The following is a 12,821-nucleotide window of genomic DNA, read 5'->3' on the forward strand; positions in this document are numbered from 1 at the left end:
ATATTTTTTCTGATCCTTTCTGGTTTTGTGACCTTGGGCAAGTTACTTAACCTTTCTATGTGCCATATCTTACTTAAATTACATGTCATTTTCATTTACAAAATGGAAATAACATTTACTACAAAGGATTATAGTAAGAGGTAAATTAAACAGTGTGTGTAAAGTGCATGCATGGTCTCTTCTACCTACTAAATACTCAGTAAATGTTAGCAGCTGTGTTTCTGTTAGTCATTCCATTATTCATTCAACAATTATTTATCTGCTGTGTGTCCAACACTGTGTTACGAACTGTGGAAGATATAAGAGGTACAAAATACAAACCCTGCTCTTGAGATGCTTCCAACTAGCTGGAGAATGAAAAACTAGCATAGCATAATATAATAATAATAAATAATAATAAAATTAAACATAAATGTTAGAAAAGATCGAATAAAGTACAGTATTTAAGTGAAGGCTTTAATTCAGCCCCAGCATGCTGGCTTGCTGATTAGCATAAAAAGATAGAGGAGGAGGAAAAAAAAATCTCAAACTGCTCTTACCAAGCCTTCAGAGGTCTAGTTTTGATGCTGCCTGCCAGATGGAAAATGATGCAGAGGGGAAAAAATCCTGTATTTACTTCTCAAAATTAAGACAGGATGGGAGAGTGTGTTTGAGGGGTGAACACAGGTGAATAAATATGGTATAACCCTTAATTGGTTCCTGACGATTAAAATGTAAATGGTTCCCACTGGAAAAACACAGATATGATATTTTTCACTTAATGAATCAAGCCCTACGAGTCCTTTATTTTTGCCTTGTTGAACCAGAAATCAAACATTGGATAAAAGTTGAACACCTATTTTGATGTATATTGATGTACTTTTCTCTTTTCCAGGGTCGCTATGGCAACAGCATCTTCTCAAGTTCTGATTCCAGACATCAATTTTAATGATGCCTTTGAAAACTTTGCTTTAGATTTTTCCAGAGAAAAGAAACTGCTGGAGGGGCTAGATTATTTAACAGGTGTGAGAATACTGTGGTTTCCTTCCTGTTTAAATGCTTTTCTTTTGGTGTTCTCTTATTGTAAGATAATTGGAAAAGGGCAATATTTATAATGAAAATGCTTTTATAACCTTTAAGACAATGCATGCATCTTTTTAGATAGAATATACTTTAGTTCATGTAACAGAAAAGAAAGATGATGTGTCAAATATTTCTGGGGGCAGATGGGTATACCATTATACTTAAAGGTAAAGAAAAAACAAGACATTGCTGATGGATTTCTCCTTACGAGCCTATCAGTAATATATTGTTGCCTGTTATTGAGAGAGTTAGAACTCAAGTGACAATTATGGAATATTAAGGAACGTCCCGCATAGCTATAGGTACCACTCAAATGGTTTTACAGAAATTTAGGAATTAGCATATTAGGAAGAAAAATGTAAGAAATATCTTTATTGCAGACAATTTTAGGAAATGAGGGGTGCAACCAGCTTCCTAAAAATGCTGGCTACCTTCAGTATTATCGAATGACCTTTTCGTGAGAAAAATGTACACATACAATAGCTTTGCATTTGTCCTTGTTTTGGCTAATATATTAAAATATCTGTCATTCATTGAACATCTCCTTTATGCCACTCTATGTTAATTTTATATTATAAACATGTACAAACGATCTATGAGGTAGTTATCATCCCTTATTTTACTGATGAAGCCACTCATATTAATTTACACTTGGCTATACTGCCAAAAGTCTGTAATAAAACTAATTTGAAAATAAAAAGAAATAGGCCAAAGGTCATGCAGTAAGAAAACCATTTGACCACTTTGGTGTAATATCTACATATGTATTGGTGCAGGCAGAGTAGACAACCAGGCAGTCAGCTCAATACCTTAGGCTTAGATCTTTGCCTAAAATGTCTCTGTCACTGAAGCAAAAGCGGTTTGGGGGAATTTGATGTCTTAGCACTTTGCTTCAGGTTGTTCTGGATGTGCTATCTAAGCTTCTAATTAAGACAACCTCCTCTGCACGGGATGTTGAGTTGGGCAGCGAGAGTAACAATTGTTAAACTTGCAGAACGGAGAGTGTGCTTTCCTTTACCTTCTTTTCCACCTTGCCTTACAGCCCCAAACCCACCATCTATCCGAGAGGAACTCTGTACTGCCTCCCATGACACCATTACAGTCCACTGGATCTCAGATGATGAGTTCAGCATCAGCTCCTATGAGCTTCAGTACACCATATTCACTGGCCAGGCTAACTTCATCAGTAAGTCATGGTGTAGTTGGGGCCTGTGGCCAGAGATAAGGAAATGTAAGGAAGCAGTAAGCTGCTCAAGATTGGCCGGGGCGCCACGAGGCAAGTGTTTGTAAGACATGTTAGGTTGTTTAGCATAGTATTTCATAGACAGTGCAAACTCCCCCAGGGCATTGCAAAGACCTTATGGATGGGTGACTAGCAAGTTGTGTATTTCCTTGCTGGGCAGTCACTGGGGCCACTCCCATTTGTTTATGTACTCCTTAGCCTTTCCTCAGTTAATTCATGTCACTCCACTCTCTCTGAGAGTCAGAACACAGCTCAGAATTCATTCCTGGGTAGCTAAGCCACCATCATTGCTGATCCTCTGTGTGTGAACATCTCTCTCCTTGACTCTTCTTCCACTTCATTATCATGGTAAAATATGCTATGTTCAAAGATTACTACTTCCTTTAGCACACCGATTTGTATCAGCGACTATAGTGACAAGCCTCCTGCATCTGTCACTGTACCCCTTGTCCCTTTCCTCCAAGAATTACACCAAATACAAAAATGTGTCAGTGGGCCATAAGATGAAAGATGGTCAAAAAGCAGTCATTCGGCTCCCACGTTATGGTTTCTCCTCCTGATGAATTGGAACAAGACACAGCAGAGTAGACCCCTGATGCATTGATTGCCAGACTGGAGGGGTCCAGCTGCAAGTTCCCCTCCATGCGCTGGGGAGAACTGGAAAGCAGAATTAAAACTAGATTCTAGGCTGGAATGGATTCCTACCCTGAGGTTGCATCCATACAGCTGCAAATAAGTATTTTCTTTGACCTCTGTGCTTGTGCTTCTGTGTCTGACTTCACAGGCCCATGAGAGGAATTTTTCCAACGAAACCCTCCCAATAGGCTTCCCTTTTTGGTTCTGTAACGATTCTGGGCCACATGCTGGGGTGGGGAGGTCAAAGGACACTGGGGGTCACATTTCTAAAAACACTTGCCTCGTGCAGCTCCAACCTAAGCCACTTGGCTTGGGTAGCTGTATTCCTAGGTATTTTTTCCAGGTGGTGGAGTCATAGACTCTAAGGCCTCCATGACATGCTTTTCTGCACTTGTCTCTCCTGCTCTGGAAAGGCTTACAGCCAGCAGCTGTGCTCCTCCTTCCTGAGATGGGGAGAGCAGTGGTCTCCTGGGAGTTGAGAAATAAGTTCAAGAAGTAACAAAGATCTAAAGGCTGTCCTCCCTATTTTCAAAGATATATCGTCCTCCGTAAAGAAGAGCTTAATGGATAATTCTTAATAATAACAGGATCATAGCACCTTAGAATTGGAAGGAACCTTAGAAGTCATTTAAGCTAATCTTCCATTCTACCAGACACCCAGTAGATGATTGTCCTTAGAATTGGAAGGAACCTTAGAAGTCATTTAAGCTAATCTTCTTCCATTCTACCAGACACCCAGTAGATGATTGTCCTGTCTCTACTGGAACATTTCCAGTGATGAGTAGCTCACTTCTAACAAAATAACTCATTCAGTTGTGCAGCTATGAATAATTGTCAGTGCGTCCCTATAAAAGGCCTAACTCTCCCTCCTAGTAACTAATAATGACAATAACAATGTGTACGTGCGTTATGCTTTGTCATTTACAAACACTCCCACTGAGTCCTCATGAAGTCTTCCTTAGCCATATGAAATAGTTGATATTAATTCTGTTTTGTAGATGAAGAAGCTGAAGTTCAAGATAAATGAGTTGCTCAAGGTCACAGAGCTACAAACCGATGGAGTCAGGATTTGAACCCGAGCCTGTCAGGCTTCAAGCTTAATGTTTTCTTGAATGAAACCCATAGCTACCAATTTGTCCTAATCCTGCCCTTTTATGACTCGCTAGTAAACCTAATCCATCTCACATTACAGGTCTTCAGACCATTTTACATAGCTCTCATATATGTCCCTTCTAAATTTTCTCTTTTCCAGGCTAAATATCCTCAGGTCTTTGACTTGCTCCTCATGTGACCTGGTTTCAGACGCTTTACCATCATGGTATCCTTTTCAGGAACACACTCAGTTTGTCAGAAATTTTTATACAACATGCTGTCAAAAAAGTGAAAACAGTACTCCAAAAGTGGTCTGACCACCACGGAGGGTAGCTGGATTATTTGTCTTGTACATTAGCTGATGTCCCCCACCCCAAACCTTTTTATTCCTGTAGTCACATTGCCTGTGTTGACTATTGAGCATGTAGTCTGTTGAAATCCCTAGGTGTTTCAAAATCCTGTTCCTATACAGTTGATTGTCTAAACTGAAATACAACACCTTGAGTTCATCCCTATTACGTCTGGTTAGCTGTGACTCCACATTTGAACTTGCCAAAATCCTTTTAAATCTAGTTTCTGCCTTCCCAGCCTGCCTTCTATGTCTTCTTCCAATCATAAATAGTAAAGTGGAATATGGCAGGGACAAGGGCAGAGAGGCCCTGAGCAAAATTTTGTCTGGTAACAGGCAGATAAGATGAAACTATTTTTACTGGGTATATGAATATGAATATTTATGAAAATTCAAGGTCTCAGTCCTATCTGTTGGTCTGGCCTATCATCATTCTGCCACTGTTGATTGAACTTGAACTCTGAGAGCTGCTTTTCCCTTGAGGTTTTTTCCACATTTTCTCTTTTCTTAAACTACTTTATTGAGATATAATTGACATACAAAAAGTTGTCCATCAACAGATCAATGGATAAAGAAAATGTGGTATATCCATACAATAAAATATAATTCAGCCCTAAAAAAGAAGGAAATTCTGCCATGTGTGACAACATGGGTGAACTCGGAGGGCACTGTGCTAAGTGAAATAAGCCAGACACAGAAGGACAAATACTACATGATACCATTTATATGAGGAATCTTAAAATAGTCCAACTTCACATTTTCTTTAACCAGAAATTTCTTCCTTGTTGCTTAGTATTTTGTCTGGAGAAATAGTCCCCTTATCTTTTTTTCAGCTTTCTCCCTTCATCTCTTAACTATCTCCCCACATCATCTAAGATTTGGAATGGTCACAAGCCAATGATGTTTCAGATGATTCTGTTAGCTGAATCCAAACAGATACTTGTTTACCTGACTGTCTTCCCCCATTACTGTATATCTTTCCTCCATTTCAGTTTTGTGATTTGCATTATGAAAGCACTGACTATATTCTGTTTGGCCAGGCAGTCTCTAACATATTGCCACAAAGATAAAACTTTGATTTCCTCTCCTTTTCATTTCCATGCAAATGTTCTCCACCACACACTTATACTCAGCTTCATGGATTTCCATATTGTGGTCTTTCCCTTTGGAACAAGGTGTATATTTCCATTACCATAATTCAGTCATAAACCCCATCTCACCACGTCTCCGTGATACCCAGAGAATCCTATATTTACCTTTTTAAAATGTAGAACTGGAAAAATTGTAAGAGTATCACAAAGAATGCCCATATGCTCTTTGCCCAGATTCATCCACTTGTCAACACGTTGTCTCATTTCCTTTATCATTTTCTAGCATTCCCTGTCTCTCTCTATTTATTTCTGAACCATTTGAGAGTAAATTGCATGCATCATGACCTTTTACCCCTAAATTATTCAGTGTTAAGTTTTCTAAGATAAGGAAACTCATACATAACCACAGTACAGTTATCAACTTTAAGAGATTTGATGCAGTACTTTTTCTGATCCATTATTCACATTCCAATTGACAGTTGACCCAATAATATCCTTTATAATGTGAAGGATTCAATATTGTCCTTTAGAGTCAAGGATTGGGTGTTGCATTTAATTGTCTTATCTGTAGCCTCCTTTATTTTTTTTTAATTTATTAAAACATTTTTTTAAGTTCATTTATTTTAGAGAGAGAGAGACACAGGGCACTACTGGGGGAGGGGAAGAGAGAGAGGGAGACAGGATCTGAAGCACGCTCCAGGCTCTGAGCTGTCAGTGCGGAGCCCAATGCAGGGTTCGAACCCACGAACTATGAGATCATGACCTGAGCCGAAATCAGATGCTTAACTGACTGAGCCACCCAGACACCTCTAAACTTTATTTTTAAGTAATCTCCACACTCAACGTGGGGCTCAAACTTACAACCCTGAGATCAAGACTCACATGCTCCACCATTTGAGCCAGTCGGGTGCCCCCTCTGTAGCCTCCTTTAATCTGGAACACTTACTTTGTCAGCCTTTCTTTGTCTTTAACGACACTGAGAGACTTTCTTAAAATGTCCTTTTGTTTCTTTATTATGCTATCCCTTATTTGGGGTTTATCTGAAATTTCCTCATGATATATATTCAGACTCTGCATTCATGGCTGGAATTCTACAAGGGACATCTGTCCTCCTTGGGACATCTGTCCTCCTTAGGACATCGCATCTGGAGGCACATAATGTCCACTTGCCCTTCGTTGGTGATGCTAATTTTGTTCAGCGGGTCAAGGGTGTTGCCAGATTTCTTCTCCCTGTAGTTACTATTTACCTTTTGCAACCAATAAGCAATCTGCATGGTGATAACTTTGAAACAATGAAAATACCCTGCTTCCTCGTCAAAACCATCTCACCCCCACTCCAATTTTAGCACCAATCAAAAATCCTTGCCTGATCCAGTCTTTGCTCTGATGATTACAAAATGGTAATTTTCCAAAGGAAGATCCCCTCCCACATTTACAAGTTGACCCTCTACATTCTACTGTAAACCAAAGCCCTACCCTCTGTTTATGTACTTAGCAGTATGGCCTCGTAAATTCTCTTTTCAATGGTTTGTAATTCTTAACTGCCCTTGCTTATTTTGATGCTCACGTTGTCCAGGTTTAACCAGTAAGGCTTTGAAGCTGACTCCTGGGTTCTTATAGTCTCCCATAATTTTCTTGAATACTTCTTTATTTTCCAGCATAACAAAAGATCCTAAGGTCGTTTTGACCTTATCCTGCCCCAGCCTGGAAATCAGCCATTTCTCCAAGGAACCTTGGTTACTTTTATTTGGTGAATGTAATTAGAGAATAAGATCTGGATACTAGAAATACACATATATGCCCATGCACTATACATATGCACACACATAATATACATTCTTAACATCCATGCACATATGGATGCCCACACACACATATAGAAATCATGAGTTCATACCAATGCCTCTAATTCCAACCCATGTCCACACATTCTTTGTTGCCTTCCCCCATTCGATATTTGTACATTCCTACTTCTACAATGAGAACCTTGGCTCCCACCATCAACACATGTACTCGTTTGCTTTATCCCATAACAGATCTAACAGTTCCAGAAGTGCTTTGCCCATGCCACTACAAAAACAAACAATAGTTCAGGATTTGTTTTCCGTTCTCCCCCTGCCCCCATCCATTTGGTATGGTTGTTTTTCATTTGAAATGCAGTTGGGTTCATTTGCTTCAGTTTGCCTTTGGTCTAGGTCCCTGCTCTTCCCATTCATATTGATTTAATTTTAATTTTCTGAATTTGTGAAACAGCAGTGTGTTTCCAAAAGGGATACCGATACAAAAAAGTGTATTCAAAGAAGTGTCATTATTGGGGCCCCTGGGTGGCTCAGTCAGTTGAGTGTATTGACCTCGGCTCAGGTCGTGATCTCACAGTTTGTGGGTTCGAGCCCCACATCAGGCTCTGTGCTGACAGCTCAGAGCCTGGAGCCTGCTTAGAGTTCTGTGTCTCCCTCTCTTTCTGCCCTTCCCCTGTTCACGGTCTCTCTCTCTCTCTCTCTCTCTCTCTCTCAAAAATAAACATTAAAAAAAAGAAGCGTCATTCTCACTCCTATCTTTTTAATTCCATGCCTTCCCCCCATCCCTTGTAGGTAACCAACTACAATATTTTCTGGTTTTTCCTTCCTATTGTTATTGGTGTTTTGTAAACAAGCAGATATACGTATGCTCCCTTATTTGCCTTTTGTTCTTGCAAAAAAAAGTGTACACTATATGTGCATGCTCTTTGGCAATTTGCTTTTTTTCTAATTAACAGTAAACCCTGGAAATCACTCAGTATCAGTTAACAGAGATCTTCTTCATTCTTTTTTAAATCTTATTTATTTATTTTGAGAGAGAGAGAGCCCAAGGGAGGGGCAGGGAGAGAAGGAGAGAGAGAATCCAATCAGGCTCCATGCTGTCAGCATGGGGCCCAACGTGAGGCTCGATCTTACAAACCGTGGGATCATGACATGAGCTGAAATCAAGACTCAGATGCTTAAGTGACTGAGCCACCCAGGCACCCCACTCTTCATACTTTCTTCATAGCTACATAGTACTTCATCGTGAAGTTTGGTTTTTGTTTTGTATTGCTATAAGTATACCTGAAAGACCATTTATTTCCCTTTTTGAATTAAACTCTAGTGTGCAGTCTATGATTCATACTGTGAATCGGCACATAGCTAACCAAGCCCTCAAACATTATTCCTGGCCCTTATCCTTATTGTCTTTTCATGAGCATAGCTGAGCGTCTTCACCAGTTATTCTTTTTCTAGCATATCTGTTTGCCCTCCATTCTTCTTTTTCTAGTTTTATTTTAGACTTTTTCAACCTTCCACCAAATTAATTATAAAACCCTCATGATCAGATCTCTTTCAAACCACTCACAATTACTGTTCATTTTCAACGTCACTAAATCCTTCACTAGGGCTGCATAGAAGTGACTACATTCACTGTTCATTTTCCTTGCCCATTCCTTTCCACGCTTTGTTAGAATTGTGGTTAAAAAGCACTAAACTGATTAAAAGGCAGGTAACAGAAGAAAGAAGCCTAGATAATTTTCAAACAAGAACGTCAACCCCTCTCTTACTAACAGTTAGCCAAGTATGTGTTTTTAATTATGTGCATTTTTCTCAGTGTAAGTCAACGTTTATGGTCTACAGAGTTTCAAAATCAGAAACCTAGATCTCAGCTTGGGAGGGAAGAAGGTTCCAGGCAACATTGTGTTCCTGGACCCCCCAACTTCGAATGAATTTTGGAACCAGGAAGGAGCAAAAGACGGATGGTGCCAAGTGGGGAGACGGCAATTTTGCTTTGGTTATCATGCCACCCCCTCAGCTTCCCTATGATACCTCGGAGCCCAGTTAGATTGAGAAGTAAGGGTAAGGATGGGGAGAGTGAGATGAGCCATAAGTCCTGAAAACTTCACTACCTTGCAGAGACCAAGGAACATTGCTGCCTACCCCATGCGTTGTGAGCGGAGAGAACACTGGCCTAGGGTTAAAGAGACCAGGGTTATACTCTCAGCACCATCACCATGTGTCTGTGGCCTTGGGCAAGTCACCTTTCTTCTCTCAATCTTAGCTTCCCCTTTGTAAAAGGACAGAACCATGGCATGTAGGTGTCCTTTTGGCTCTGAGATTCCGTGTTCCACACTCTGCATGGGACTGCCCCACCCACATGAGGCTAGACTCAGCTCTCAGGGGATTGGACCTTTGACGTAAAGATCCGGAGACTCCATAAAAGTGGTGATTCTGTGCTTTTTTTTTTTTTTTTTTTTTTTGTTTNATAGTGGCCTTTCCTATATTATTGTGCTGAAAATTGATGCAACCTAACCCTAACTAGTGGTGACATTCAATTGCCAGAGGCAAGGAGCCTGGCATAAGCCTAGCTCCGTGGGAGAAAGGAAACAGAAGATGTTTATCTCACTCTGTCTCCTGGGACTCAAAAGAAAATGAAATGAAATTAACCTTTTCTTTGATGGTCATGGGGGCTTTTGATGAAATTTTCAGTGTGCTTCTCTCATCCTGTCTCTACTACCTGCCAGTTAATGTCCTTGTCTTTCCCTACCTTACAGGCTTGTATAATNAGTGCATGGACTTCAGAGCGGGACACGCTACATCTTCATCGTTAAAGCCATAAACCAAGCAGGCAGCCGGAACAGTGAACCTACCCGACTAAAAACAAATAGTATGTTATGGTGATCCCAAAAGGAGAGATCCATTTTCCCCTTCATGCCAGGGAGTACATCTAGCCTGAGCAGGCACCCACAGCAGTGCCAGAGAGCAGAGGCACTGGGTAGAGGAGCTTTACCGTTTTAGTTGATGCTTTGGGCCTGAGGTCTGTTGGTGCCCCTGGGAGATACGTGACCACAAAGATATATACAAAGTATATGTAGTAGTAGCTGGTGTTTGGGAAAGATGTTAGCCAAGATTTTTTCCTCTACACCCCATCCCATGGGTGCGGAACAGTTGTGTCAAACAGTCCTGATTTGCAATGATCTGGTGGAATCCTTTTGTAGGGAAGCCATACGTCTTAGGAACGTTTCTGGCTGCAGAAGACTGAAAACCCAACTATCTTAGCTTAACACATAGTATATTTTTCTCTTTCTCACATAGCAAGAAGCTTGAACGTAGGCAGTTCGGGGCTAGTGTGGTAGCTCATTCTGTAATGTTCTGACAGACCCAAGCTCCTTCTCCCTTTGTGTACTGGCTTATTGTCACATGGTCACAGTATGGCCATTGCAACCTCCAGATGTCATATTTCCTTTTATGAGAGGAAGACAGGCACTTTTCAGAAGTGTCCCCAAGCCTGTCTGACCTCTGTTTCCCTCTACTTCCACCTTATTAGCCACCTCTAGCAGCAAGAGAGGCTAGGAGCTTGAATATTTAGCTTTTTGGGCTGCTATAAGTGAAAGTGGGTCAAAGAGAAAAAGTAGGGAATGGGTGTTGTGTTCACCAGCAGTGTCCGCTGCAGACCCATGTTGTATAATACAGCTTCTAGTTGGCTTCTAGTAACTTGTTTTGTCATATGGTTATCAGGAATCCTCTGTTGCAAGTGACTCTACACGACAAATGATTTCTCTTGACCGTTGATGATGATGCAACAACAGTCACTCTACCAAAGTCACCTAATCACATGTTATTTACATCCCAATTGTAAGAGGGTAAAAAGATGGTCATTACTGGGTTTGTTTTCTTCTTTCGTTTTGTCAGCAACCAGCAATTACCTCATCAGTTCCCCTTACTTTGCCTCACCCACTGAAATCAAGCAGAGTACAGAACACATTTGAGAACATGAGACTCTTTTAATTTGATAACATATCAAGTGGGGAGCAGCTTATTCCTATTTTATTGAAAAGGGTGGCTTCAGGCCTACTTCCTTAATATAATCCAAATAGCTCTAACTTGCACTGGTCCACCAATGAGCATCATATCAAGAATCTCCTGGTAGCGATAGTCCTGAAGGACAAAGATGGAATTCTTAAGTATTTTCTCATGCACTTTTTTCTACTTTTTTCAGGCCAACCCTTTAAACTAGATCCCAAAATGACTCACAAGAAGTTGAAGATCTCCAATGATGGGCTGCAGATGGAGAAAGATGAAAGCTCTCTGAAGAAGAGCCATACCCCAGAGAGGTTTAGTGGCACAGGGTGCTATGGGGCAGCAGGAAATATATTCATTGACAGTGGCTGCCACTACTGGGAGGTGGTCATGGGGTCCTCAACATGGTGAGTGGATCCCACTTAATTTCTCTTCTCCTTTCTCCCACCGTTAGGTTCCTGGGAGATTCAGTTCCATAGCACAAACATAGTACCAGTAAGTCAAAGTTAAAAGGCATGTGATGAAAACCAGTCCTAGAAAAACTGGCCAGCTTTTAAAAAAATAATGGGAAATATACTGGGTTTAGAGTTGGAAATTACTACAACACTCTAATTGCTGACTCTGTAAAGCTCCAGTGCTATCGACATTATGGATCTAAATGTAAACTATTTAGTAAAGGAAGAAGCATGTATTAGTTTCTTGCGTGTCCCATATGGTGTCTAGCCTAACTCAGATCATTAACAAATGTTTATTTCTTTTCTCCTTTCCACTGTCTCACAGGTATGCAATTGGCATTGCCTACAAATCCGCTCCCAAGAATGAATGGATTGGCAAGAATGCCTCCTCATGGGTCTTCTCTCGATGCAATAGTAACTTTGTAGTGAGACATAACAACAAAGAAATGCTGGTGGATGTGCCCCCACAGTTGAAGCGTCTCGGTGTCCTTCTGGATTATGACAACAACATGCTGTCTTTCTATGACCCAGCTAACTCTCTCCATCTTCATACTTTTGATGTGACCTTCATTCTTCCAGTTTGTCCAACATTCACAATCTGGAACAAATCCTTAATGATCCTGTCTGGCTTGCCTGCCCCAGATTTTATTGATTACCCTGAGCGGCAGGAATGCAACTGCAGGCCTCAAGAATCCCCTTATGTTTCTGGGATGAAAGCTTGCCATTAAGTTTCAAGAGAGCGTAGAATTCACTGGCTCTCCAGTTCAGCAGTCTTCCCTTCCTAAACCTCAGTTAGTGTCCAATATACAAGATACAAAATAAAGTTCATCCGAAGCATCCAGAATAACTAGGTATTATAGATTTAATTTTCGTGCACTAAAGCTTGTATCTGAATTAATGTATTTAGTTTCTCCGAGCAAATTTTCCAAGTAGTCTGGGGTCAAGCCATTGGAGAAATCTGGAGAACACCTCTCATCACTGGAGAATTCAAAATTCCCCGTGATTTAGCAATCTAAATGATACTGGAAGGAATTAGGACAATTCTAAGTCAATAAAGTAGAAAGATGCTCTGAACAAGGGGCTAGCGGCCAG

At 40.6% G+C, this 12,821-nt stretch overlaps 1 protein-coding gene across 1 annotated transcript in view; it reads left to right on the forward strand.

Moving 5' to 3' along the window:
* Positions 1–12,690, forward strand: part of MID2 (midline 2) — an 83,890-nt gene extending 71,200 nt beyond the window's left edge. The window contains exons 5-9 of the mRNA XM_077779602.1: positions 875–1,002; positions 2,105–2,248; positions 10,043–10,141; positions 11,474–11,681; positions 12,055–12,690. Coding sequence (XP_077635728.1) covers positions 875–1,002; positions 2,105–2,248; positions 10,043–10,141; positions 11,474–11,681; positions 12,055–12,457 — 982 coding nt within the window. The 3' untranslated portion in view covers positions 12,458–12,690. The remainder of the gene's footprint in view (positions 1–874; positions 1,003–2,104; positions 2,249–10,042; positions 10,142–11,473; positions 11,682–12,054) is intronic.
* Positions 12,691–12,821: the final 131 nt, after the last annotated feature.

Source organism: Crocuta crocuta, unplaced genomic scaffold, assembly GCF_008692635.1.
Source record: "Crocuta crocuta isolate KB4526 unplaced genomic scaffold, BGI_CrCroc_1.0 scaffold1950, whole genome shotgun sequence".
Lineage (NCBI taxonomy): Eukaryota > Metazoa > Chordata > Mammalia > Carnivora > Hyaenidae > Crocuta > Crocuta crocuta.